Source organism: Somniosus microcephalus, chromosome 12 (assembly GCF_052327205.1).
Source record: "Somniosus microcephalus isolate GS21.2 chromosome 12, FLI_Smic_1.0, whole genome shotgun sequence".
NCBI classification, from domain to species: domain Eukaryota; kingdom Metazoa; phylum Chordata; class Chondrichthyes; order Squaliformes; family Somniosidae; genus Somniosus; species Somniosus microcephalus.
Window position 1 is genome coordinate 98,622,680 of NC_140998.1, and position 27,892 is coordinate 98,650,571.

Genomic DNA, 27,892 nt, shown 5'->3' on the forward strand with positions numbered 1-27,892 from the left:
AACATTTCATTGTGCAGTACACACGTTTGCTGCATATATGACAAATAAAAAATAAAATTGAATTGAAGTGGGGATGTTCACTGATGACTGCACAGTGTTCAGTGCCATTCACAACTCCTCAGATAATGAAGCAGTCCATGCCCGCATACAACAAGACCTGGACGACGTAGATAGAAACTGTTCCCATTGGTGGAAATGTCGAGAACCAAAGGACACAGATTCAAGGTGATTGGCAAAAGAACCAAAGGCGACATGAGGTAAAAACTTTTTTACACAGCGAGTGGTTAGGATCTGGAATGTACTGCCTTAAAAGAGTGGTGGAGGAAGACTCAATTGTAGCTTTCAAAAGGGAATTGGATAAGTACCTGAAAGAAAAAAATTTGCAGGGCTACGGGGAAAGAGCGGGGGAGTGGGACTAGCTGAAGAGCCTGCATGGGCTCGACGGGTCAAATGGCCTCCTTCTGTGCTGCAACCATTCTATGATTCTATAAGCACAATATGTTTAACATTTACACTACTGAAAAGTATACAATCACCTTCAGGGTTTTTGTTTGCCCAAAAAGTGGAAACTCTTACTCCTTTGGGAAACATCCCATTTACCTAGTTTCAAAGAGCCAAGTCTCAAGAAATATCAACAGGCTACTGCTGGAGATTAACCAGTTAAAAACATGCCGATAACAAGATTAGATCACTGTTAAACTTCTTGCTGGTAGACCACCCTACCCATAGGGCTTTATGGCCAAAATGTTATGGAGCCGACTGGAAGATTCCCAACACCCAATGAAGTCCACCTTTCCAGGTTGCATTAATAAGCCAGGCTGACTAATCCATCATTAATACAATCCATCATTAACCCTGGAGTGCTGCAGGCTTGTCTGTCTTAGGTATTGGATTATCAAGTCTGCCACAAAGGATTGATTTGGTTCTGATTCCAGCGCCATCCCACACATTTTGAGCAAACGTCACCGTAATTCTACCCTGCCTGTCTCCCCTCTCCCAGTGCTGTACATCTATTTTTGTCAAATAGTCAAATACAGATTCAACCACAGCAGAAATTCTATGTGAACCCTAAGATCGCTCTTATATTGATCTGTCCAAGGAATTGTGCTTAACATAAAACTCCCATGTTAAACTAACACTTATAACTCTTATGCCCGCTGATTGCATCGTCTACACACTTCTTGTCAATCAAACTCAATATCTCAACCTATTTTATATATGTTAATAATTCCCCATTCCTGCACCCTTTTTTATACGATCAACTGATTGGTCGTTATCCAGGAGCTGAGCGCCTGATTAGCCGTTGTCCAGGAGCTGAGCACCTGTGATTGGCCGTTGTCCAGGTGCTGAGCGCTTGTGATTGGCGAATTGCACTGCCTATCATGCTGACGCCAGGCGCGGTCAGGTGACTGCGAGGGAGGCGGAGCCCGGCCTGTTCCCAGAGTCCTCGGTGGCGAGAGGAAAGATGGCGGTGGCGGTGAGAAGTTTGCAGGATCAACTGGAGAAAGCGAAGGAAAGTTTGAAGAATGTGGATGAGAACATTCGGAAATTGACGGGCCGGGACCCTAACGACCTCAGGTAACCGCACCTCCGCGCACGGCGCCTGTGGCTCGGCCTCTTTGGAAGGTGGGGGGAGGGACGGAGTCTTCTCCCCGCCTGGCGGCGGCTTTTGCCCCCGGGTCCGCCACCTGTGAGAATCCCGCCCGCGGCTGCTGCTGGTTTTTACGGGGCGGGGAGGTGTCGAAGCCGCGGGAGAGGAGAGGGAGCCGGGCCCTGGGCCCATCCGCTCACCAATAACCCGGTCGGGATCCGCCACACACAGGCGCACATGTGACGGCGTCCCTCAGGCTCGCTGTTGGCTGCCTGGGCCCAGCGACCCCCGTCCCCCGCGAGAAAGGGCTCCACGGTGCGGTTTAACCGCGTGATTAGCCAGTGCAAGAAGGGCCAAGATCGTCTCAGTCCCGCGCGGGGCCACTCAAACCTTGTATTTAGCAAAAAAGACCGACTGCATTCAGTGACATGTATTCCAATCACACTATTTTAATGGTTGTCGCAGACAAAGCGGGTCCGCTTTCATTCAAACACGCATGGGAAATCTTTTTTGTCCTTACTGACAGACCCCCGCGTTTCTGTTCCCACCTGCCGTCCCCCCCCCCCCCCTCCAACCACCACCATACAATCAATTCGTGGGGAGAAAAAAAGAATTTCAATAATTGAAATAGAAATAGAAAATGCTGGAAACACTCAGCAGGTCAAGTAGCATCTGTGGAGAGAGAAACAGAGTTAACGTTTCAGGTCGATGACCCTTCGTCAGAACTTTTGTATATTTCAGTAATTGAGGTGGATTCAGAATTACTTAACAAATTTCAGCAGAATGATATTTAAGCTAGGACATTTTAACAAATAAGGGTTTATATTTAGTTTGATTAAACAGGGCCAAAGAGAAATTTGATCAGTAATTTTTGTGGTTTTTTGCAGAAAGCATTGTAATATTTTTACTGTGCATCAAGACAGCACTCTTACGTTAATGCTCTTTCAGTAAATTCATTGCTGTAATTCAGCTTTTAGTTGCACTGTTTAAAAAAAATTGTAATATACTTGCAGAATGATACAAAATCAAATTGTGCTTTAATCACTTGTCAGTCTTAAAATTTGTCTTGGAAGGGGAAAATTGCTGAATACCCTCCCACGGTCCATAACTATGGACTGGTTTCAGATATGTTTTTCAGTGTTTAACCAATCTTGGGGCTCAGATGCATTGCTTGAACTTCAAGTAATTTGACTTCACCTGAGCTCCTTGAAATATTTTTCCTTGCACCTTTGAAGTGCTTTGGGATATTTTTCTGTGTTAAAGGTGATATATACAAATGCAAGTATTTGGATGAGCTTTTTGACATCAGTATGCTGGGTTGTAGATTGTGTTGTAGAGCAGTGAGGACTGGGTTATGGATGCGCAGGCCTTAATAGTAGATGGTGTGCATGTAGTGGAGTTGTCGATGAGTTAATATTTACGTAGTTGTGGACCTTGGGTGACCAGCTAGGAGGAGTTGACAAAGTCAAGCCAATCAGTGACAAAAGCATGCATGAGGTTTTCAGTAGCAGGAGGGCATCGTATCGAGGCAGTGATGTTTTGAGGTAAGAATAAGCAGCCTTGTTGCTTGACTGGATGTGGGTTTTGAGGCTCAGTTCAAGATCAACAACTTGCACTTAGAATGTCCCAAGATGCTTCACAGGTGGTGGTAAAAATGGGGTATAAATGAATGCCAAACAAGGAAGGGAGAACTTGGGAGGAATGACGAAAGGTGCAACTCTGACCCATTTGACACACCAGGTTCAGCTTGAGCGAGCAGCTAATTAAAATGATGAGCTCGATGGGGACAAGAGATTCTGGGGGAAAAAAAACTGACCCAGGTGGCTTATTTGCCAGCATTTAGCTCAGCCTGCTGGCTTGTCCATAACTTTACTAGACAGATGGTCAGGCAGCAAATGGTGATCATGAAGTCTGGTGGTGGAGCGGTAAAGATGTGCCGTGGCATTCATATGAGAGCTGACCTCATCCTTTCGGATAATGTTGAGAAGCATCATAAATGAGAATTGTGAGAGGGAGCAATGTTGGAAGTGACCATTCAGGGCTGGGAGGAGAGCCCATTGCAATCCTACTGCTACTGAAGGCAGTCGGGATGAGGCAAGAAAAGGAAGTAGTGAAGGTGAATTGTGGAACAGCGATGGAGGAGGGTGAAATGGTCAACTGTTTTGAAGGCCACAGAGATAAGAGGGCTAATGCATTGCAATCATACGTGATGTCATTGGTGACTTCGATCAGGGCATGTTCCAGACTGAAGAATTTTTAAATGGGTGTTGAGGAAAATTCATCTCTGGTGTTGCCTTGTATACAGTACCAGCCTGCTGAATTCAGCATTAATTTGCAGTGGAATGCTGGTAGAGTTGACCTTTTGTATTCTTGTTTCTTAGGAAATAAAGAAGTGTGCGTCTGTTTTATATTTTTAAATAAATCTTTGTTTCCTAATGGAAAGAAGAGTGACTCTCTGGCTTAGATTCCCTTAGTCATAGAGTCATAGAGCTATACAGCACAGAAAGAGTCCCTTCGGCCCATTGCGTCCGCGCCGGCCATCAGGCCCTGTCTAATCTAATCCCATTTTCCAGCATTTGGTCCATAGCCTTGTATGCTATGGCATTTCAAGTGCTCATCCAAATGCTTCTTGAATGTTGTGAGGGTTCCTGCCTCTACCACCCTTTCAGGCAGTGAGTTCCAGATTCCAACCACCCTCTGGGTGAAAAAGTTCTTCCTCAAATCCCCTCTAAACCTCCTGCCCCGAATCTATGCCCCCTGGTTATTGACCCCTCTACTAAGAGAAAAAGTTCCTCTCTACCCTATCTATGCCCCTCATAATTTTGTACACCTCAATCAGGTCCCCCCTCAGTCTTCTCTGCTCCAAGGAAAACAACCCCAGCCTGTCCAGTCTTCATAGCTGAAACGCTCCAGCCCAGGTAACATCCTGGTGAATCTCCTCTGCACCCTCTCCAAAGCAATCACATCCTTCCTATAGTGTGGCGACCAGAACTGCACACAGTATTCCAGCTGTGGCCTAACCAGCATTTTGTACAGCTCCATCATAACCTCCCTGCTCTTATATTCTATGCCTTGGCTAATGAAGGCAAGTATCCCATATGCCTTTTTAACCACCTTATCCACCTGTTCTGCTGCCTTCAGGGATCTATGTACATGCACACCAAGAATCCCTCTGATCCTCTGTCTTTCCTAGGGTCTTACCATTCATTGTGTATTCCCTTGCCTTGTTAGTCCCTCCAAAATGCATCACCTCACACTTTTCAGGGTTAAATTCCATTTGCCACTGTTCCGCCCATCTGACCAACCCATCTATATCGTCCTGCAGACTGAGGCTACCCTCCTCGCTATTTACCACCCCACCATTTTTCGTGTCATCTGCGAACTTACTGATCATACCTTTTGCATTCACATCCAAATCATTAATGTAGATCACAAACAGCAAGGGACCCAACACCGATCCCTGCGGTACCCCACTGGACACAGGCTTCCAGTCACAAAAACAACCTTCGACCATCACCCTCTGCCTTCTGCCACTAAGCCAGTTTTGGATCCAATGTGCCAAGGCACCCTGGATCCTATGGGCTCTTACCTTCTTGACCAGTCTCCTATGCGGGACTTTTATCGAAAGCCTTCCTGAAATCCATGTATACCACATCCACTGCACTACCCTCATCCACACACCTAGTCACCCCCTCTCAAAATTCAATCAAATTAGTCAGACATGATCTTCCCTTGACAAAGCCATGCTGACTATCCCTGATTAATCCTTGCCTCTCCAAGTGGAGACTAATTCTGTCCCTCAGAATTTTTTCCAATTATTTCCCTACCACTGATGTTAGGCTCACTGACCTGTAATTCCCTGGTTTATCCCTACTACCCCTCTTAAATAATGGTACTACGTTAGCTGTTCTCCAGTCCTCTGGCACATCCCCTGTGGCCAGAGAGGTTCTGAAAATTTGTGTCGGAGCCCCTGCAATCTCCTCCTTTGCCTCACACAGCAGCCTGGGATACATCTCGTCCGGGCCTGGGGATTTATCCACTTTTAAGCCTGCTAAAACCGCCAGTACCTCCTCCCTCTCGATGCTAATATGTTCAAGTATATCACAGTCCCCCTGCCTGATTTCTATGTCTACATTGTCCTTCTCCATAGTGAACACAGATGCAAAAAATTCATTTAAAACCCCACCTACATCTTTTGGCTCCACACACAGATTGCCACTTTGGTCCCTAATGGGCCCTACTCTTTTCCTAGTTATCCTCTTGCCCTTAATATACTTATAAAACACCGTAGGATTTTCCTTTATTTTGCTCGCCAGTGTTATTTCATGGCCCCTCCTCGCTTTCTCAATTTATTTTTTTAAGTATCCCCCTGCACTTTTTATACTCCTCTAGGGCTTCCTCTGTCTTTAGTCCTTTGTATCTGCCAAAAGCCCTCCTTTTTTTCCTAATCCATTCTCGTATATCCCTTGACATCCAAGGTTCCCTGGGCTTGTTGGTCCCACCCTTGACCTTTACGGGAACATGTTGCCATTGTACTCTCTCAATTTCCTTTCTGAAAGACTCCCATTGCTCCGATGTGGATTTTCCTACAAGTAGCTGATCCCAGTCCACTTTGGCCAGATCCTGCCTTATCATATTAAAATCAGCCTTCCCCCAATTTAGAACCTTTATTTCCAGTCCATCTCTCCTTTTCCATGACTACCTTAAATATCACCAAATTATGGTCACTGTCACCAAAGTGCTCACCTACTAACACTTCTACCACTTGCCCGGCCACATTCCCTAGAATTAGGTCCAGTACCGCCCCCTCTCTTGTAGGACTTTCTACATGCTGGCTCAAAAAGCTCTCCTGGATGCACTTTAAGAATTCTGCACCCTCTAAGCCTTTCACACTCTGACTATCCCAGTTAAGCTGCAGATCAAGGACCGTGCTTCTAGAATATTTATTTATAGTCCTGAACACTGTACCGTATAATACCCTGGATTTATTGACTGGTTTTAGTATTTGTTAATTAAAATTTATTTTTAAATACAGGCCCGGCCAGGCTAGGCGGCTATCCATCACAGGTCCTGGTGGAGGTAGGGGGCGTGGGATTGGATTACTTAGGTAAGATTTGAAATTCTTTACATGTGCCCTTACTTAGCTTTAAGTTTCTTATCAAAGTTTGAGTTACCAATGGCGTGCAAACTTTTGCTACATTCCGCACCCCAAAGTTTAAGGTTGTGCATTTAATTTGTGTATAAATGAAACCAGGAAGCGCTGTAACTGCACCGCAGGTCTGAAGGAGAAAGATTCAAGCTTTGTATATAATTCTTTTCGATCCTCTTGCGGTACACTTTGTAGCTTTAGTATGTCACTTAATGCATACTAGGAGACCTGAAATATTTTGGTTTGCCATGTGTTTTTTAAAGAAAAATTGAAAGCGTTGACTTGGCCGTTTTGTTTAATTAGGCGTGGACTCTTGGATGGCGGTGGACCCCCAGCTAAACAGCGAGATTTGGATGGGGCAATCAGCAGGTAGGAATGTCATGTGGCATCTGCAAAATGTTATCTTTAGCTTAAAGTCTGATGTCATATTGGAAGTGGTTTTTTTCTCGTCTGCGGGCGCACCAACACAATGGAGTTCAAAATGACCGCTTGTTACACTGACTTAGGAGTTTGTTTGGGCAATACCTTGTCTTAATTTTTGAGTGAATTTTATGCCCATCAGAGTGGTCGAGATGTCCACATCAGCAAATGGAACGGAACGTCTGTTTTCATTCAGTTAGCAAACGCCATCAGATTAGCTATAATGTAGCAAATTCAGACAGAAGGTCCTTCTGTTTTGCACAGTGTGTCTTGGCTCGAACTTTTAGTTGAATTTTCCCATTTCCACGGCAGCAATCCTTATGGAATCTTTGTAGTTGCAAAATACAGCAAACCTTACTTAACCAATACGTACACAAATAAACTGATTAAATCAGGAGTTTGTGTGAACAAATGTCATGTGGCACCAATCTTCAGTTACTCCTGAGAAATGCATATGTTTTTGTTTCACTGCTTTTAACTATGCTTTTCAGTTTGTATTGGTGTATTATTGTATAATATGGTTATTAAAGCCGTTGTTTAGACGTTAAGAAATGATCTTGGATCTTTTTTGTGTAATTTTGAGCCCTTCAGATACACTACTTATTAATCTCACTTCATTTCCCTATGATCCTCTTAGACTTTACTAAACCATCTTGGAGTACCTCGATTAAGCTCCCAAAATGCATATCCCTTTTAGGTCTGTAACAAGGCTTTTTTCAGTCCACATTAAAGATCCAGGACCCAGCTGTGAGTTGAATTTGTAGCACAGGAGGGAGCTGTTGCAGTTTGGGTGGGCCCTGGCCTGCAATCAACTGTAGCTCCTGGAGCAGGGAAGTGGTGGTAAGTGTATTGCTTTGCCAACCCCCCTTGCATGACTACTTGGATTAAGTGGCTGGCGATGCACAGCATTTGATCATCTGAACCATCAAAATTGGCGTGTCACAATCTGTCTTGCACAGGTCCCTTGACCATGCTGAAAGCAGATGTCCGTTATATAGCTGTTTGGACTACAGTTGTTAGAAGGCATTTCCTGGAGGCTGGGTCGCTACAGAAGCTCTGCACCGCCAACTGCTGGAATCCTTAATTATCCATTCTGATTCCATTGTAGCCATGGTTGTTACCGTTACATAATTTTCTGTTTTAACGAAAAACTAGTTTCCCAATTTTCTTAATACTCTTATTAATGCATACACATTTTTACATGGATTCCTTTTTTTGACCTTTCCACATCCTGATTTCATTTTATTATTTGTCTTGTTGGTTTTAACCTTTCTACTTGCTTACTTTAATTAAATATATATATATATTCTCGGAATAGGGACATCGCCAGTAAGGCTGCTATTTATTGCCCATCCCTTGTTGCCTTTGTACAATTGAGTATCTTGCTAGGCCCCTTCAGGGAACAGTTGTGTCAAACCCGTTGATGTAGGACTGGAGTTATATATAGGCCAGACTGGGTAAGGACAGCTGGTTTCCTTCCCTAAAGGACATTAGTGAACCAGTTGGGTTTTTACAACAAATGACAGCTTCATGGTCACTTTTACTGGTACTAGCTCTTTATTTCCAGATTTTTTAACTGAACTTAAATTTTCAAACTGCCATGGTATGATTTGAACTTGCATTCTATGGATTATTAGTTCAGGCCTCTGGATCATGTAATATAATCACTATGCTACCATACCCTATGCAACTAAAGCTTATTTTCTCTTCTAAGCAATCTATTTATTTTCTTCTTTTACACTCCCCCCAGCCATATTTGAGTTTTCCCCAAGCTGTAGTTAACCCCTCCACGAGCATATCGACCCAGCTCTGCTCGAGTGTAGGCTGTGCTATCGGTACAACTTATTCTGCCCAGAACTGATCCCAATGCCCCAAGAATCTGCCTTTGCTTCTAAGATGCCCCTGGTCACCCATTTACTTCCACAATATGGCTGTTCTTGTACTGGTTAGCATATGGCACTGATAGTAGTCCTAAGACTACAGGTTGAGCATCCTGAATCCGGCAACCTCAGGACCGAGGCCGAGCCGGTTTTCGTGTTTTTCCGGACTTCGGAATGTGTTTCTGATGTCCGAAGTCCGGCAATATCGCAACCTGGGCTCAGGCGTTTCCGGACTTCGGACATCAGAAACACATTCCGAGTCCGGAAATGCTTGGGCCGCTCCGCTTAGCGCTGACGCGTTTCTCCGCTCCTCCCCTTCTGTTAAAGGGGAGGGACGCTGCGAGCTCTGCAGAGCATCTGATGGCTCACACTAGACCACCAGGGCGGCATGGTACCGTGGCCGCAACCTGGCGGGAACACTTAGTGGAGTTGTGCAGATTAAGGAGGATAAAACGCAATGCTAAAGTTTTATTGTGTCACTTGCATTTTTCATGGGATTTTTAACAAAGGTTAATGGCTTTTTGAAGTACAGGTTGAGCGTCCAAAATCCGGAGTTCCAGATTCCGGAACATTTTACAGATTCCGGACGACCCTGCCACCAATCGCCCTGGATTCCGGAACTCTGGATTTTGGACGCTCAACCTGTACTACCTTTTGAGGCCCTGCTTAATCTACTTCCTAATTCCTGAAGTTCTCTGCAGGAACTGAAACTGAATCCTTTTTTCCTCCTCAGTCATTGGTTCCGATATGAACCATGACTTACAACTGATTCCTTTCTCTTTCCAAGAGGTTCTGCAACTGCTCTGTTATGTCCCTTACCCTGGCATCTAGAAAGCAATACACAGTTAATGGTTTCAGAAGTGACTGTATATTCCTCAATATTGCATCTCCCACCATCAGTGTTCCTACACTGAACGCTCCTCTCACCCCCCCCCCCCCAAAAAAATCCCAGGTGACCAATTGCTGCACAGTACCATGGGATCCTCGTGATTTTTCTACTGTGAATTGTCGTCCTTGTCATAAGTATTCAGCTCTGTGCATATTTATCATAACATAAGAAATAGGAGCAGGAGTAGGCCAATCGGCCCCTCGAGCCTGCTCCACCATTCAATAAGATCATGGCTGATCTGATCCTAACCTCAAATCTTCTATCACTCTCCACCCGAGCCCATGTGATCTCTCGGGAGAGGCGAAAAACCAGATAAAAGACCCAATGGCAAATTTGGGAGAAAAAAAATCTGCGAAATTCCCCTCCGACACATCTAGGCGATCGAAATTCTTCCAGGAGATATCACTGTCCCTATATTTTCTACAGTACTTGCCTTCTGTAAAGGCGATCTCCACCCCAGCCAGGAACAGGAATAAAACCATCTCCTGAAATCTAACACAGAATTAGAACACCAGTAGGAGCAGAACCAGGCTACACGGCCCCTGGGCCCACTCCACTACCCACAGGGCCATGACCATTCCGAACCTAGACTCATGTCCAATTTCCTGCCTGCTCCCCGTAACCCTTAATTCCCTTTACTTCTAGGAAACTATCTATTTCTGTTTTAAATTTATTTAATGATGTAGCTTCCACAGCTTTCTGGGGCAGCAAATTCCACAAACCTGCCACCCTCTGAGTGAAGAAGTTTCTCCTCATCTCAGTTTTGAAAGAGCAGCCCCTTATTCTAAGATTATGCCCCCTAGTTCTAGTTTCACCCTTCATTGGGAACATCCTTACCGCATCCACCCGATCAAGCCCCTTCACAATCTTATATGTTTCAATAAGATCACCTCTCATTCTTCTGAATTCCAATGAGTAGAGTCCCAATCTACTCAACCTCTCCTCATGACCACCCCCTCATCCCCGGGATTAACCGAGTGAACCTTCTTTGTACTGACTCGCGAGCAAGTAGGTCTTTTCTTAAGTATGGACACCAAAACTGTATGCAGTATTCCGGGTGCGGTCTCACCAATACCTTGTACAACTGCAGCAATACCTCCCTGTTTTTATATTCCATCCCCCTAGCAATAAAAGCCAACATTCCATTGGCCTTCTTGATCACTTGCTGCACCTGCATACTAACTTTGAGTTTCGTGCACCAGGACCCCCAGATCCCTTTGTACTACAGTACTTTCCAGTTTCTTGCCATTAAGATAATAACTTGCTCTATGATTTTTCCTGCCAAAGTGCATAACCTCACACTTTCCAGTATTGTGTTCCATCTGCCAAATCTCTGCCCACTTACTTAGCCTGTCTATGTCCCTTTGCAGGTTTTTTATGTCCTCCTCACTCACTACTTTCCGTCCCATCTTTGTATCATCTGCAAACTTTGATATGTAACACTCGGTCCCCTCCTCCAAATCGTTAATATAGATTGTAAAGAGTTGGGGACCCAGCACTGACCCTTGCGGAACACCACTAGTTACTGGTTGCCAATCTGAGAACGAACCATTTATCCCAACTCTCTCTGCTTTCTGTTAGATAGCCAATCCTCCACCCACGCCAGAATATTACCCCCAATCCCGTGATTTTTTATCTTGAGCAATAATCTTTTGTGTGGCACCTTGTCAAATGCCTTTTGGAAGTCTAAATACACTACGTCCACTGGTTCCCCTTTATCCACCCTGTATGTTACTTCCTCAAAGAACTCAAGCAAATTTGTCAAACATGACTTCCCCTTCATGAAACCATGCTGAGTTTGTCCTATTAAATTATGTTTATCCAAATGTCCCGTTACTGTCTCCTTAATGGACTCTAAAATTTTACCAACCACAGATGTTAGGCTAACAGGTCTATAGTTTCCAGCCTTCTGCCTACTACCGTTTTTAAATAAGGGTGTTACATTAGCAGTTTTCCAATCTGCCGGGACCTTTGCTGAGTCCAGGGAGTTTTGGAAAATTATTACCAATGCATCCACAATCCCTATCGCCGCTTCCCTCAAGACCCTAGGATGCAAGCCATCAGGTCCAGGGGATTTATCCACCTTGAGTCCCATTATTTTACCAAGTACCACTTCCTTAGTGATTTTAATCGTATTTAGTTCCGAGCCCCCCCCCCCCCCCCCGAGCCCCTTGTTTGTCCAGTGTTGGGATATTCTTAGTGTCCTCTACTGTAAAGACTGATACAAAATAATTGTTCCGCGTTTTTGCCATCTCCATGTTTCCCACCATTAATTTCCCGGTCTCATCCTCTAAGGGACCAACATTTACTTTAGCCACCCTTTTTCTTTTTATATAACTATAGAAACTTTTGCTGTCTATTTTTATATTTTTTGCTAATTTACTTTCATAATCTGTCTTCCCTTAATCAATCTTTTAGTTATTTTTTGCTGTCTTTTAAAGACTTCCCAATCTTCCATCCTCCCACTAGATTTGGCTACCTTATATCCCCTTGTTTTTAGTCGGATACTATCCTTAATTACTTTACTTAGCCACGGATGGCTATCTTTTCTTTTACACCCTTTTTTCCTCAGTGGAATATATATTTTTTGGAAGTTGTAAAATAACTCCTTAAATGTACACCACTGATCATGTGCCGTCTTACCCTTTAAACTATTTTCCCAGTCCACTCTACTCAATTCCGCTCTCATACCTTCATAGTCTCCTTTATTCAAGCTTAGCACGCTTGTTTGAGATCCAACCTTCTCACCCTCTAATTGAATATGGAATTCAACCATGTTATGGTCACTCATTCCAAGGGGATCCTTTACTAGGACATTTTTAATTAATCCTGTCTCATTACACAGGACCAAATCTAAGGCTGCTTGCCCCCCTGGTCGGTTCAGTTACATACTGCTCAAGAAACCCATCCCTAATACATTCAATGAACTCATCCTCAAGGCTGCTCTGCCCAATTTGATTTGTCCAGTTAATATGCTAATTTAAATCCCCCATAATTATAGATGTTCCCTTATTACAAGCCTCAACTATTTCCTGATTAATACTCCGCCCAACAGAGTTGCAACTGTTCGGAGGCCTATAGACTACACCCACTAGTGTTTTTTTCCCCTTATTATTCCTTATCTCCACCCAAACTGTTTCACTATCCTGCTCCTTTGACCCAATATCATTTCTCTATTATAGTGATTCCTTCCTTTATTAATATAGCCACCCCACCTCCTGTCCCTTCCTGCCTGTCCTTCCTGATTGTTAAATAACCTGGTATGTTTAATTCCCAGTCATGGTCACCCTGCAGCCATGTTTCTGTAATGGCCACAAGATCATACCCATATGTCGTTATTTGTGCCGTTAACTCATTCATTTTGTTACGAATGCTACGTGCATTCAGATAAAGAACTTTCAAATATGTTTTGTAACACTTAGTTCCTGTTTTTTCCCTTTTTAGTACTTTACTTTTTACTCCATACCTTCTGTCCCTTCCTGACACGTTCTGTTTTTAAATTCCCCCACTGCTACCTAAGTCTATGACCTTCTCTGTTGTCATTTCTATTATTTGCTCTCTAGAAACCTCCTCTTCCCCCCCCCCCCCCCCCCCCCCCAACTAATTAGTTTAAAGCCCTCTCTACAGCCCTAGTTATATGATTCGCCAGGACTCTAGTCCCAGCACTGGCCAAGTGGAGTCCGTCCCAACGGAACAGCTCCCTCCTGTCCCAGTACTGGTGCCAGTGTCCCAAGAAGCAAAACCCATTTCTCCCACACCAGTCTTTGAGCCACGCATTTAACTCTTTAATTTTATTTATCCTAGCCAAATTCGCTCGTGGTTCGGGTAATAACCCAGAGATTATTACCCTTGAGGTTCTGTTTTTTAATTTGACCCCTAGCTGCTCATACTCCTTTAACAGAACCGTCTTCCTTGTCCTATCTACGTCATTTGTACCAACATGGACCACGACAACTGGATCCTCCTCCCACTCCAAGTTTCTTTCCAGCCCAGAAGAGATGTCCTTAACCCTGGCACTGGGCAGGCAACACAGCCTTCGGGACTCCCGCTCTTGACTGCAGAGAACCCTATCTATCCCCCTAATGATACTATCCCCTACCACTACAACATTTCTTTTTACTCCCTCCACTTGAATGGCCCCCTGTACCACGGTGCTGTGGGCAGGTTGCTCATCCTCCCTGCAGTCCCCGCTCCCGCCCTCACCAGGAGTAAGAACCTCGATCCTGCTTGACAAGAGCAAGGGCTGCGTCTCCTTCAACACTACATCCTGGATCCTTGTACCTTCCTCACTCGTAGTCACACCGTCCTGTCCCTGACCACGGACTACATCTGCAGTAATTAACTTCATAGGTGTGACCATCTCCTGAAACAGAGTCCAGGAACTTCTCCCCCTCCCTGATGTGTCGCAGTGTCTGAAGCTCGGTCTCAAGCTCTCTAACATGGAGCTTGAGTTCCTCTAGCAGCAAACACTTATTGCAAATGTAATCACCGTGAGCCTCAATGGGGTCCACCAGCTCCCACATTTCGCAACAGTGACACATCACCTATTCACCCATATCTATGTAATTAATTAAATTTATTATTAGTTATGAAGGCCCTCTGCCCCGATGTAGATGATACTATTACACCACTATTCAATAGGACTTACCAACTTAAAGGAATAAAAGAGAAGGAAGAAAACCAACCAACCAGCTGATCACCAACCTCCTCCTTGAATAGCTTCCGACCCCTAGGAGTTTTCTGCACTCATTCCTGCATTCCTTGTTGCCTTCCCATGCACTCTAGGAATATCGTCAGTAGTTTCTTAAATGCAATAACTTTCAGTTTGAGCAAGTCCATCTGGCGACTACGCCTTGTAGTTGCTCTGGACATTCCTAGTTTCCAGAACACACGCATACACACGTTCTGCATGACTGAAATAACTGAAAGTTTCAATCAGATAATGCTATTTTTACTCAGCTGGACTCTCACTTGTACAATCTACTGAAATCCTCAACAACACAGTCGGCATGCGCACTCTAACCTCTCTGATCTTGCAAATTCAGGCCCACCACGTCCACGTCAAACTTCTGTTCAGACCTAACTCATTCCTTTAACCATAGTAAGATGTGGGTTTGTGCTCATAGGTTCCAATACACATTCACTGGAAATGGGAAAGCATTTGACAGGAGCCAGACCCTTTCCTTGCAGTAGGGAAAAAGCAAAGCAAGAATTGCTTCCCACTACTGTGCACCTCCTGGTGACCATTTCAGCAATCTTGGAAGAGCTCTGGGTGCTGCACATCTACAGTCTAACCATAGTTGATGTATATCTGAGAAAAAACAGAAAATTGAGAGTTAAATAGAGAATCTTGCCCTCAAATTTAAGGGGGGGTGGAAATACACCTTTCAGAAGGAGTAATAATGTTTAGCTGCACCCAGTACAGCAGTCAAGTACCTGAATAGACTATGTTTGGAAATCTGACCGGTGTTCCAATTTTTAATAGGCTGGGAGATCGTCGGTCTAGGAGAGAGTCACGTCAAGACAGCGACGCAGAGGATGATGAAGATACAAAAAAGGTATTGCATAGTTCAAGTTAAATGTTGCACTCATTTCTGATTCAGTTGCTAAATGCACTGCCAAATATGAAACTGCAGCCTAACAGTTCAGGATGTTCCCAGATTGTACTAAATTAACTGTTCATTGCAAAAACAGCAATGGGCACTACAGTTGGCCTCCGTAGACTTGGGGCTAGAGGGGGATCTTTGCTAGAAAGTATATTGTGGACATCAGACGAGAACTGGATGAGGCTCCAATGTAATGCCTCCATAATTGAGTAGCGTGCGGACTCTCAAAGAATGAGCAGCTGGATGAGGTACTGGCTAGTATCTATTACTGTGTACTCCATAGGGTTGCAAAATTCTGGGAATTTTTAAAAGGAAACTTTCCATGGGAATTGAGTTTTTTTTGCACACTGATGGTTTTTGTCTCTGACCCTTATATTATCTTTGTCATCAAAATAGACATACAAATAAAAACAGGCTTTCAAAACTTTATTTAGGTTATAATTTTGAACCCCCACAAAAAAGACCCATCTAAAATAAAATAAAAAGAGCGTCAGCTTAATTAGCCTGTAATTTGTCCTTATTTTGTCCCTTTTGAGTCTTCTACTCATCATTGCTTCTCCTGATTCTCTGGCTCTGACGTGTCCATTTCCTCCTCTGTGTCACTGTCTAGCTGTGTGGTGGACACTTCTGTATCTGGCTCAATAAGTTGTAGATTCGCCCGGACTGTTGTACTTTATGACAACGCCACCCCATCTAGTGTTGCTGGGCAGCTTCAGTGTGGTGTTCTTGTTCTTTGTCGTTTGCTTGGAGTTGTAGGTTGCTACAACTACCTGTTTTCCCCTGACATACTTAACAACTTGCTTGGCTCTCTTGTACAGTGTTTCCATGGTTCTCAAACCCATGATGTCTTTGAGGCGCAGGTTGAGCCCATGAGCTGCGCACCCAATAGACGTAATATGAGGGTAGGCCTCCTCCACTTGAGCCCAAGCAGCCTTCATATTCGCAGCATTATCAGTAACTACTGCAAAGACCTTTTGTGATCCAAGATCGTTGATGACCGCTTTCAGCTCATCAGCAATGTATGTGCCTGTGTGTCTGTTGTCCTTCGTGTCTGTGCTCTTGGACAAAGGAACTCTGGGCTGACTGCTGTGAACTTTGAGTGAAGTTGTTGCATTTGGATAAATGCTGCTGCATATTTGTGGCATTCTTTACATATGGCTTTGTATAGTGTTTGCACAAGTACACAGTCTTTCCATCTTTAATGCCTGGGGTAAAATGCTTCCACACATCCGACGGTAAACATGGCATTGTTCTATGCAGAGAAATAAAGGGCATTCGTCTCTTGTCGAACTGCGGTCGATCAGCACGATTGCAACAGGGTGAGTAAATTTTTCCTGATGCTCCATGTGATGGAAGCATGATTGTGTACGCACAACGCTACATCACCAATAGAGGGAGCTAATCACTCATCCAACCAATCAGGACACATTTGTTCACAGTCACACACAAAACTTGTAATTATTAAAACAAGCCAAGTAAGAAGATAAACATACATTGATTAAGAAATTCCTTAATAATTAAGATTCCATCTCTTAGTAATTTTAAGAGAGGGCCTGTGAGGAAAAAAATGAAAAATACAAAAGAAAATATGCTAGCATGTGCTTTTTTGGGTAAAATTTCCGGAAATTTACCAGAAACTTTCCACCCCTTCGCAACCCTAGTACTCCAGTTTATATTGGCGTCTTCCAATAAAAGGTAGGAACAAATTTGTACTGGAGTGAAATTAATGCTTCTACTGTATTTACAGCCAGCGTTGCAGTCTTCTGTTGTTGCTACCTCCAAAGAAAGGACACGCCGAGACCTTATTCAGGATCAAACAATGGATGAAAAGGGCAAAGAAAGGTATCTTTCTATTTCACAGGCAAAATAATTCTAGAAAATTAAACTATTGGAACTTTTTCTATTATAAAAATCTCTTTTAAGGCTTTGGAAATTCACTAGATGATGCTTGGATTCAGCTGTTTTTTTTAATTGACAGGAGCATGTATAACTGCTGTTAGGAATCATTACACCAATGATTTTTTTTTAGAAGGGTTAAATTATCTTTGTTTATTGGTCAGGACTGGTATGCAACAAAAGCTGTAGCTCATGCGTTTGAATTCACAGCCCAGTAGTTCGAGGAGAGGATCCTATGTACTTTGTAGTTATCTAAAACACTGACTGTTTCTCAACTCTTGAGATTCTATCTTTTTCTTGCACATTTTATTTGTTTTTTTAATCTTTTGATTAACAGGAATTTTTTTGACTTGTTATCTAGTATACTTGCTACAATAAATTATTCTAGCCCCAGGCACCAGTACCATATTATTGTTGGTTCCTGCGGCTGAAATTGGGTATTGTAACAATATCAGTTAATTCGGTATTGTAGTTTCAAGAGCACACAGTAGCGGTCGTTGGTTACTGTACTGACTTCAGAGAAGGATTTCTCTACTCGTTCAGTCCAGGTCCTTTGCCAGTGGAATTTGACCTTGATTTATGGTAATAATTTTGACTTTATTTTGCGTGCCTGCTGAATGTGTTATTTAAAAACACTCTTTAAACAATATTTGCTTTTTTGGTTCTTCCAGTAGTATTGATCAAATCCACTCAACCTACAAAAAAAGACCCACTATCTGTGTAGCTATAAACATACTAGTGTAAGCATTAATCTGTAATGATCAGCTGGAGGGAGGGCACCATTGTCCACATGAGCAGGATTGCATAAACGGTCACCTGCCTATGCTGGGTATGCGGCAAACATGGAAACAATCCTCATCATTCTTCGTTTCTAATTCTACTAATTGAATGTCCATGTTGCTTTTTATGTCGGATTGCCATATCCTTTATACCTCCGGAATACTGTTCAGAGTAGCTTGAAACGTTTTGCAGTTGTAGCATCCTTCAACTGAATACATAAGAACATAAATAGGAGCAGGAGTAGGCTATACACAAAGTTCAATGAGCAAAAATTTAGTAATGAGTAGCATACTTTCAGCTTGAACTTAGGTCTACATTGCACTTTTTAAAAGTGTTACATCCTTATAACATAGGAATTCTCTGCCCCAGAGGGCTGTGAATGCTGAGTCTTTGAGTATATTCAAGGCTGAGATAGATAGATTTTTGGACTCTAGGGGAATCCAGGGATATGGAGATCGAGCAGAAAGTGGAGTTGAGGTCGATGATCAGCCATGATCTTATTGAATGCGGGCTCGAGGAACTGTATGGCCTACTCCTATTTCTTATGTTCTTATTACAAAACTATTTCCTCATAGTTGGTTTTTTAATGTTTTTTTTTCTTGCACACTTGTTTGTGTATAGTAGTAACCAAACAAAATTTTACTTAACTATAGGAACTGAATTCATGGTGGGGGACTTAGTTTTGAGGCTTGAACTTGTGTCCTGATTCATGAATCAAATGCTTAATTGTTTGAGCTATTGAGATGCCAACACATTTTGTTTCTCAAGAATGGCTATTTACTGTTAACCCCAAAAATGTTGTTAATCAGATGTACTGTTGCTAAAAGGACATTCAGTGGTAACGGTACTGTATCCCTTGCAGTAACTTGTAACCTCAGCACGTTTGACTGATTTAGTTTGCAGCATACTATTATTTCGACAATCAAGTTGATGGCCCAATGCCAAGTCAACTAGTTACAAAGTATCTAATTACTATGTTTTACTTAATAGGAATCGGCGGATGTTTGGCCTGTTGATGGGTACTCTGCAGAAATTCAAGCAGGAATCTAATGTTGCAACTGAAAGGGTATTTTTTTCTCTCTTTTTGCTCTTCAGTGTCTGGATATTGTATCGGGCGTTTAGAGACCTGAAAAACACACAATCTTTTAAATACTGGCTAACTAGAAAGTGCCACCTGCATACCGTTCCAGGGTCATGTGCCATTCTCTCCAGGGAAACAACAAAAGGCTTTGGAGCTCTGTGCAGCTACTCTGTTTACTGTGAGTTGCTGAGGACCAGGGTGACCGTTGCTTACCATGAACCATACATCTGACCAGTTCATGCTGCCATAGTGTATTTGTTTAAATGGCAAACTTCATGTAGAGCATCTGTTTACATGCTTGTTTATTGCTGTAATTTTTAAAAACTGAAGCGCAGAACAGCATTAATTAAAGTACAAAGAGTGGTGTAAACAATGGAGTTTTAACTGTCCCTCAGAATGGCTCCCATGTGAGTAGTTATCTGGTCTTTGCCGTGCAGTCAGGAGGTGTTCTCCCACAGGGAGAGATCTAGTGGCATATAAAGATTCTCAGAGGCTTAACATTGGTCATTTCCTGAACACTAGCGCAACATGTTCTCATTTACCATAACAGCCAGCCTAATAGCTAACACTTTCATTACATTGTCCAATGATGGATTTCAACCCACATCCTATGGGCGAAAGGACAGTGTGGTAACTCACTATGCCACCCAGTCCCCCCAAATCCATTAATACAAATGTCTTGGATTTGTGTTGGAAATGTGCTAATACTTTAACAGGTGTTTCTCAACCATTCAAACAAAACTAAACATTTGATATTGTGCTGAATAAATGTCATGCCAAAATTGTTCCTTTGTCCAGTGGTAACCCTAGGGTGTATAATAGTTCACTTTATGCACCTCAATTTAGTGTATTGTTTCTTAGTTTGCAGCTCGTTGTCCAAGACGACATGTAAGTTCACTTAAAATTATTCTGTATAGAACTATATAATCCATAACTTCATTCCATTGGTTATCTCCACAGATTTTGCTTGATTCCTCTGGAATCGTACTAATTCAAACCTTTATCATTCTACACTGTAGAAATTCTGCTGTATTTTAAATTCAGTTCAAGCTGTGCACCATCACACTATTGAACCTAAAGCCTTTTTCAGACAATGTTGCTTAGCTGCAAAATATATATACAATGATAGTGTTGAGAAAGTTATCGGCCGCTTATGGACTGATACAACTGAAAGGCGTGTGGCTACCTCTAGTTGTGCCCTTTCAACAGTGTCTTTTAGCAGTGATTATCGGGTCACGTTAGGTTATGTGAAGATTATCCATTAAACTAGTATATGTAGTGCAGTTAAGTTTAGTGACTGTAGAATGGTCATTTGTAATTTGAGATATGTTGAGACCTGTTGAATACTGCAAATGTTTTTTCCATGTTGGTGTCAGTAAGAGTGCATTGAGGGAGAAAGCCAGTGATGAACTCCTGATGGATGGCAAAGGGCAGGTGGCATAAGAAATGTTCTGAATTGAATTTTTTTTAAGCTTTTGGTATGACGAGAGCAGAGCGTGAGGATTGTATTGTTTTAGTCTTGATGCAATTTTTTTCCAACTTACAGCAAAAAAGACGTCAGGAAATAGAGCAGAAGCTTGAAGTGCAAGCTGAAGAAGAACGTAAACAAGTAGAAAATGAAAGGAGAGAATTATTTGAGGAACGTCGTGCTAAACAAACTGAACTAAGACTTCTAGAACAAAAAGTGGAACTGGCCCAGTTGGTAGGCATTTATTTTGCCTGAATTGGAAGTTGATGAATTTTGTGGTACCTTGATCTTTAATGTTTGTTCCTTTCTCAAACAGCAAGATGTATGGAATGAACATAATTTAAAAATAATCAAATACATAAGAACCAAGACAAGGCCTCACCTATTCTATATACCTGGCAAACATTGTCCAGCTACTCAAAAGCTTTTGGATGAATCCCAAAGGAAGATGAATGGTAAGTGTTTTTTATAGTAGAATTACAAGATAATGGATGCCATGTTTCAAGCCTGAGATTCAATTACAAAATTTAAGAAATATAGCTTGGTAGATGGAAAGTTTAAGTTAAGCAGTGGCATAAGAAATAGGAGTAGGCCATTCGGCCCCTCGAGCCTGCTCCGCCATTCAATAAGATCATGGCTGATCATCTACCTCATCTCCACTTTCCTGCACTATCCCCATAGCCCTTGATTCCCTTAACATCCAAAAATCTATCGGATCTCTGTCTTGAATATATTCAACGTCTGAACCTCCGCAGCCCTCTGGGGTAGAGAATTCCAAAGATTCACCACCCTCTGAGTGAAGAAATTTCTCATCTCAGTCCTAAATGGCGGACCCCTTATTCTGAGACTGTGACCCCTGGTCCTAGACTCCCCAGCCAGGGGAAACATGCTCCCTGCATCTACCCTATCAAGCCTTGTAAGAATTTTGTATGTTTCAATGAGATCACCTCTCATTCTTCTAAACTCTAGAGTAGACTAGGCCTATGTTCTCATTATATTTTACAGTAAGTCACTGGAATGACTTCTGGTTCATCTGTAGAGTGAACCAGTGTGCAGTTATTCTAAAGAAAGGTCAGCAAGTGGAGGATATAGATTGCTGGGTTTTAAAAATTGAGATATCCAGGTGCAAGGCCAAGTGCCACCAAAGTACAGGCATCTCTTCAAAAGTGAGTTACCGTAGGAGATGATGTGTGATTTCAACACTGGTTATAGGGAAGACGATGAAAATGTCGGGTAATGTATTTTGAGTTTAGAAGGAGCGAGAGGAGATAAGTAGCCATTGATTAATAATTGGAGAATGGTTGAAGGGAAGGAGTGTTTTTTGTGGCTAGAGGCGAGTGAGGGACTGTCCATCGAGATAAAGCATCTTTTATTTTATCGTGTGCTGGAACAGCTTCCCTAGATATTAGAGTAGTAATCCTAGACAGACTTGGGCTTTGTAGGGTTACGTTAATCAGGGGGGAAAGACATGTTTGCATTAAAGACAAAACCAAACTTGGGAGTGGCTTGACTAATAGACAATGTGCAGGAGCTCAATTTGAGTGCATTTATCTTGTGCTTCAGGGAACCTGGACTTGAATTCTTGATAATTCAATACTTGCTTTTGTATCAAGTACCAGCAAACCCAGTAAAATTGATTAATTTTTATAATTGTATTGGTTTGTAGTTCGAAATTGCATATTATTTTAATGGAAAACAACTTAATAAAGTCATATGGCCCACTCAAATGAGAATGAGATTGAATTCTACTTTGAAAGTCAGTCCAAGTTTCAAGTGTTGGGCTGGAAAAACTACTTAAAGATTCTGGCAGTTGTGACCATCTTTTACAAAGAAATTGGGTCAACTTTGTTCTGAATAGTTTTAGCAATGAATGACGACTGAGATACTGAGAATTGCAGAGCTGAGTTACCATTCACCATCAGCCAATTTTTTCACACTTTTGGACCATTTGCCACCAATAATGTCTTCTACTTGCTGTTTAATATTTTGCTTAAGCCTGAAATGGACCAAACCAAAGGATGTTACTCATTGTTCTTTAACTGATTTATAAAGAGGATGCAAATAATGCAAGAGGCTAATTTTAACAGGTGAATTCCAGCTAGCTTTAATTTGAACTGGCTCCATTTTAGTTGCCTAACGTACATACAAAAAGATTGCCATGCCCGTCCCGTTCCTATACTGTGCAACCAAATACGCCGTACACCCATTCCTTAACCATGTAACCGCCTGAGAAGCAAGTAAAGGGGGGGGGGGGTGGCGGCGGCTGCCAGTTTAGGAAAAAATCTGGGATATTCCTCCTAACCCCCTTAAGCAATCAAGCAAAGCTCTAGGAAACCAGTCCAGTACTCATCCCAGCTAACTAATTTATCTTCTATATAAGTGAAAATGTCCTGTTTCCCTTTTAAAGGACTGCAGTAAATCTATATCCACTGTATGGTTTAATATTGTGTTCCAGAGGATGATGGCTTTCTGTGAAGAGATCCTTCCTGGCATTTAATCAGTCTTTGAGCTATTGAATTGTGGAATGGAGGCCCATTTAAAAATATGTAGGCCATGTTTGGGGCATAGCTAACTGCGTGCAGTTTTGGAACCAAATTATAGAAGGAACATTAAAGCAGTAGTGTACAGTGCAGATTTAAGAGATTGATTCCAGAGAGAAACTTAGATTTATGACGAGACTTGATACATTGGAACTATTTCAACTAGAGCAGAGAAGGCTAAGAGGAGGTTTAATAGTTTTTAAAATTTATAAAAGGTTTTGTCGATGAACAGGCAAACATTATTTTGTCTGAATCAATGACTAGGGGTTACCAAGTTAAAATTCAGTGAGAATAGAGATTGGAAAGAAAAAACTAACTTACGTTTATATAGCGCCTTTCACGGCCACAGGACATCCCACAGGTGATGAAGCACTTCTGAAGTTTTGTCACTGTTGTAATGTAGTGAGATGCGGCAGTCAATTTATGCTCCACAATGTCCAATAAACAGCAATGAGATAAATCGCCAGATAATCTGTTTGTAGTAGTGGTGGTTGAGGGATAAATGTTGGTCATGTCACTGGGAAAACTCTCCTGCTCTTTGAATAGTACTGCAGGATCTTTTATGCCTACCGGAGGCTAGTCGGAGTCTCGGTTAAACGTCTCATCTGAAAGATGGCACCTTCAACAGTGCGACACTCGCTTAGTGCTACACTGAAGAGTAGGCCTAGATTGTGTTCCAAGTTTCTGGAGTGGCACTTGAACCCACGACCTTGTTACTCACAAGCAAGAGTGAACATTGAGCCAAAACGTTAAAAAAATTGTAGAGAGATTTGTTAGGGCATGGGATGTGTTGTCACAGGTCATAGTTGAAGATGTAGGCTTTAGGATTGAGTTTTGATTGCTCAAGCAGAAAGCAGCAGACATACGAACTGGACCTCAACCACCTGTGCTGTAAACTATAGTTCTATTGATGGAGAGCTTTCTTTCTGACACATTTATTGCTAAACACTCTTCAAAAAAAAACTTGTTTTGAAGCAGTGTTTTATGGTTTATTTCTTTATGCATTTTTAGTTCTGAATGTGAATTGATTTATTTTGTAACCGTGAGTTAGAACATGTTTCTTCTCCTGTGAGTTTGGTGGTAATCCAATGGGTGTGAATGTTTTTTTTTTGTTCGTGGGATGTGGGTGGCGCATGCAAGCCAGAATTTTTGCCCGGCCCTAGTTGCCCTGATAACTTAGTCAACCGCGTAATGTCGGACTGGACTTGCATGTATGGCATTGTGTAACCCTATAGATGCTGTCCTTTCCTATAGGTCTATATATATTCCCTGAAGGGCATTAGGGAACCAATTTGGTTTTTACAACAGCTTTCATGGTCATTTTTTCTGGTGCCAGTCACAAAATTACTTTATTGAATTCAGTTTCACAACTTGTCATGGGATTTGAACTCTCAACCTCTAAGTTGCTAGTCCAATACCATATCTACTAGGTTAGCTTACCCCTAACTATAATTGTGCAGTAACTTGGTAAAATGTCACACGTATTGCTGAAATAAAATCATTGCTACTCACCTTTTTTAAAAAAAAAAAAAAAGCCACGTCAGTCAAGCTTTAACACTCAAGACTTGCAACTTTGCATTTTATAATGGCAGAAACAAAACATACTGAAAATAGGTTGTGTATCTAGCACTCCTGCTGATAGTACTTACTGTGTCCCTCTTGTAACGAATAGGTTCAAAAGTTCTGTAACCATCTATTTCTGAGGCCACTGAGTTTTTAAAGGTTACATTTCATGCTGTGTGGGACATTTCATAATTGTATTCATCTCATTATGAAACAAACTGGCCCATAGGAACTATATTATAAGGAAGTGGTGAGCATATTGTAAAAATTGAATATTGGAAATAGAATTTACTGCTTTTTATATTGAAGACTCAACCTGGTGTAACCTTTTGAAGCATCCTGGTCTTAATCCCTCAATCTAATTTATACAAAGACCTTTACTTGCTGCAGTTTAATCTTTGTAATATAAAAACCAGCTTGGTGGTTGTGAGACTGAGCTAAATTTTAACTTTTTATGCATATTGATGTTACTAGTTTTATGGCTATATTAAGTAGCTGTTAACTAATTTGATTAATAGTATCTCCCGCTCAATTGAAGTTGCACTTCTTAATAGTAAAACAAATTTTGGGTTACTTAAGGTGAATATGTAGATGAAATACTTATGATACAAAGTATCACTCAGTTGGTAGCACACTCTCTTTGAATCAGAATCTTCTGTGTTCTAGTCCCATTCCACAGCTTGAGCGTGCAACCTATGGGGTACTCCGTTGTCCTGAGGGACAGGTTCTTTTGAATGAGATGTTAAACCAAGGTCTGTCCACCTGAAGTGGTTAGAAGATCCATGGCTACTCTTGTTTTAAAATTGCTCCATTCAAATTATTTGTTAATTTGAATTGAAATTATGACACTTTCTCCTGTGCTCTTTTATTTAAGTTACTTAATTCAGCCCACTGGATCCTATAAATTTTTTTGAGCAAACTGATTTCAGGTTAACAAGCTATATATGAAGTGCTGGGAGTTCTGGTACCCTGGAGAACATTCTCTTCACCTACCCAAATAAACCACATTAACTGGTTATCCATCTTGGACAGTTTGGGGGAATCTTGCTGTGCAAAAATGGCTGTAGTGTTTGCTTACATAAGTCAAAAATCTCATTACTATGCTCTCTTTCTCCTTTGTCTCTGCTCTTTTGTGCCTCCCTGCTCCACCATTAATATTTTTTTTGTTAAGGAAATGGGGCTGCATAGTATTTCAGAATGTGCACTTTTGTATGCAAGTTTGTTTATTTTTGAATCTACAGGTATTTTTGAACACAGGCGCCTGGAGTTTGCAGATCAGATTAACAGAATGGAAGTTAGACCTAGACGTCAGTCACTGAAGGAAAAAGAACAGCGAGAGTTGCAGAATGAAGAGCAACAAAACGAGGAACAGGAGGGTAAGGTGGCTCACCATGAGGAGATGGAGGAATTGGGTAACCAGAACAATGATGTAGAAATGGAGGCAGCAGAAGAGGAAGTGGAAGTAGGTGCAGTTAAGAGTGATGCAGGGAAACCGCAAGAGAAACCGAAGGAAGAGGAGGCTGAGGAAGATGAGGTAGAGGAAGGGGAAAGCAACAGCCAGCCAGAGAGTATGCCTGTTGATGATAAGGAAGCTAGCCAAAGTATAGAGAATGATCAGGTTATGGTGGAGGAAGTAGATGAGTGTAGGGGGGAGGAGAGAGTAGAAGAGGTTTGTAAGGAGCCAGAGCCGGAACCTGAACCCGAGCCAGAACCTGAACCCGAGCCCGTACTTGAGCTCGAGCACAAACCAGAATCTGAGCCCGGGCCTGAACCTGAGCTTGAATGTTCGGTTGGGCATGAGCCGGAACAAGAAAGTCTTGTCAATACTCAGCCTGTAGATTTGCAAGTAGAACCGGTCAGGGTGTCACCGAGGAAAAGCATAAGCAGGAGTAAGAGTAGCAGTAGGAGTAAAAGCAGAGGTCGTGAGAAGACAAAGAGTAAAAGTAGGAGTCGGAGCAGCAGTAGCACTAGCTCTAGTAGTAGTTCCAGCAGCAGCAGCAGTGGTAGTAGCTCGAGCAGTGGTAGCAGCAGTAGAAGCAGCTCCAGTTCTAGCAGTACCAGTGGCAGTAGTAGCAGAGACAGCAGTACTAGCAGCAGCAGCAGTAGTGAGAGCCGGAGTCGAAGCCGGAGTCGGGGTCACAGCAGGGATAGAAAGCGTAGGAGGAGCTCAGATCGAAAACGTAGAGGTATTTCAAGTGCAGACAAGGACCGTAAGTCATCAAAAACCAGTAGCAAAGATTTAAAAGGATCAAGGGAAAAAGGGTCACGGTTAGATAGAAAGAGGTCTGTATCTGAAAGTCGTTCAGGCAAAAGGTCTTCACGGACTGAAAGAGATCATAAATTGGACAGGAAAGACAAAAAACACTAATTCACAGAAGACTGAAAAAAATGACTTTAGGAAGGCTATGTACAGCTTGATATGTACAACATACCTGATAGATGGAGGGATGTTTTCTTTCAGCTGGGGGATAAAGCCGCCTTAAGTCTTGCTTGCTGTATAGTACTTTTATTTGAAAACCATGAGACTTAAAATTGCCATTAGTCCCTGTACTTTTACAATGTTTTGTATGCACATGTTTCTCCGATTACAATTAAAAAGTGTATTTCTGAAGATGGCGTTGTATGGAAAATATTGTACTAAGCTTATTAGAAGGATTAGCCTTCCTCCCTTTTCAATGTTTTTAAATCTGTTGTATTCGACCAATGGATGATACCTCTTCTGTACAGTTGCAATTCCAGGGGGCAAAATGTCATCTGAACATTGTTCGTTCATAGCGTAAAGATGGTTGTCATTGAATATGTACTATACAGTTCCTTTATGTAGAATTAAATGTAAATTTTAAAATGGTTAAAAACTGTTTGTCTTTCTATTAAAATGCTTTCTACAAAATTTGATGTATATAAAACAGTCCTTGATTCATAAAACAAAAACTCACTCCTAAAGCACCAAACTATTAATAGTTTGCAAGATGTTAATCGTGCAGCTTCAATCATTGAGTGGGTAATTGCATACAGGCCGGGAAGCTCAC

At 42.1% G+C, this 27,892-nt stretch overlaps 1 protein-coding gene across 1 annotated transcript; it reads left to right on the top strand.

Moving 5' to 3' along the window:
* The first annotated feature begins 1,426 nt into the window (after positions 1-1,426).
* pnn (pinin, desmosome associated protein) lies at positions 1,427-27,753 on the top strand. The gene is made up of 9 exons (XM_086003316.1): positions 1,427-1,578; positions 6,627-6,698; positions 7,044-7,109; positions 15,415-15,487; positions 17,283-17,377; positions 19,202-19,277; positions 20,839-20,994; positions 21,077-21,215; positions 26,105-27,753. The coding sequence occupies exons 1-9, from the start codon at positions 1,466-1,468 to the stop codon at positions 27,229-27,231; spliced, it is 1,917 nt and encodes a 638-aa protein (XP_085859442.1). The 5' UTR covers positions 1,427-1,465; the 3' UTR covers positions 27,232-27,753.
* Positions 27,754-27,892: the final 139 nt, after the last annotated feature.

Excerpts from the sequence above, each read along its gene's own strand:
- pnn (XM_086003316.1), top strand. The coding sequence starts at position 1,466 with ATGGCGGTGGCGGTGAGAAGTTTGCAGGATCAACTGGAGAAAGCGAAG. Across the intron at positions 6,699-7,043 it reads CGTGGGATTGGATTACTTAG|GCGTGGACTCTTGGATGGCG; the intron begins GTAAGATTTGAA and ends TTGTTTAATTAG. Across the intron at positions 19,278-20,838 it reads CTAATGTTGCAACTGAAAGG|CAAAAAAGACGTCAGGAAAT; the intron begins GTATTTTTTTCT and ends TCCAACTTACAG.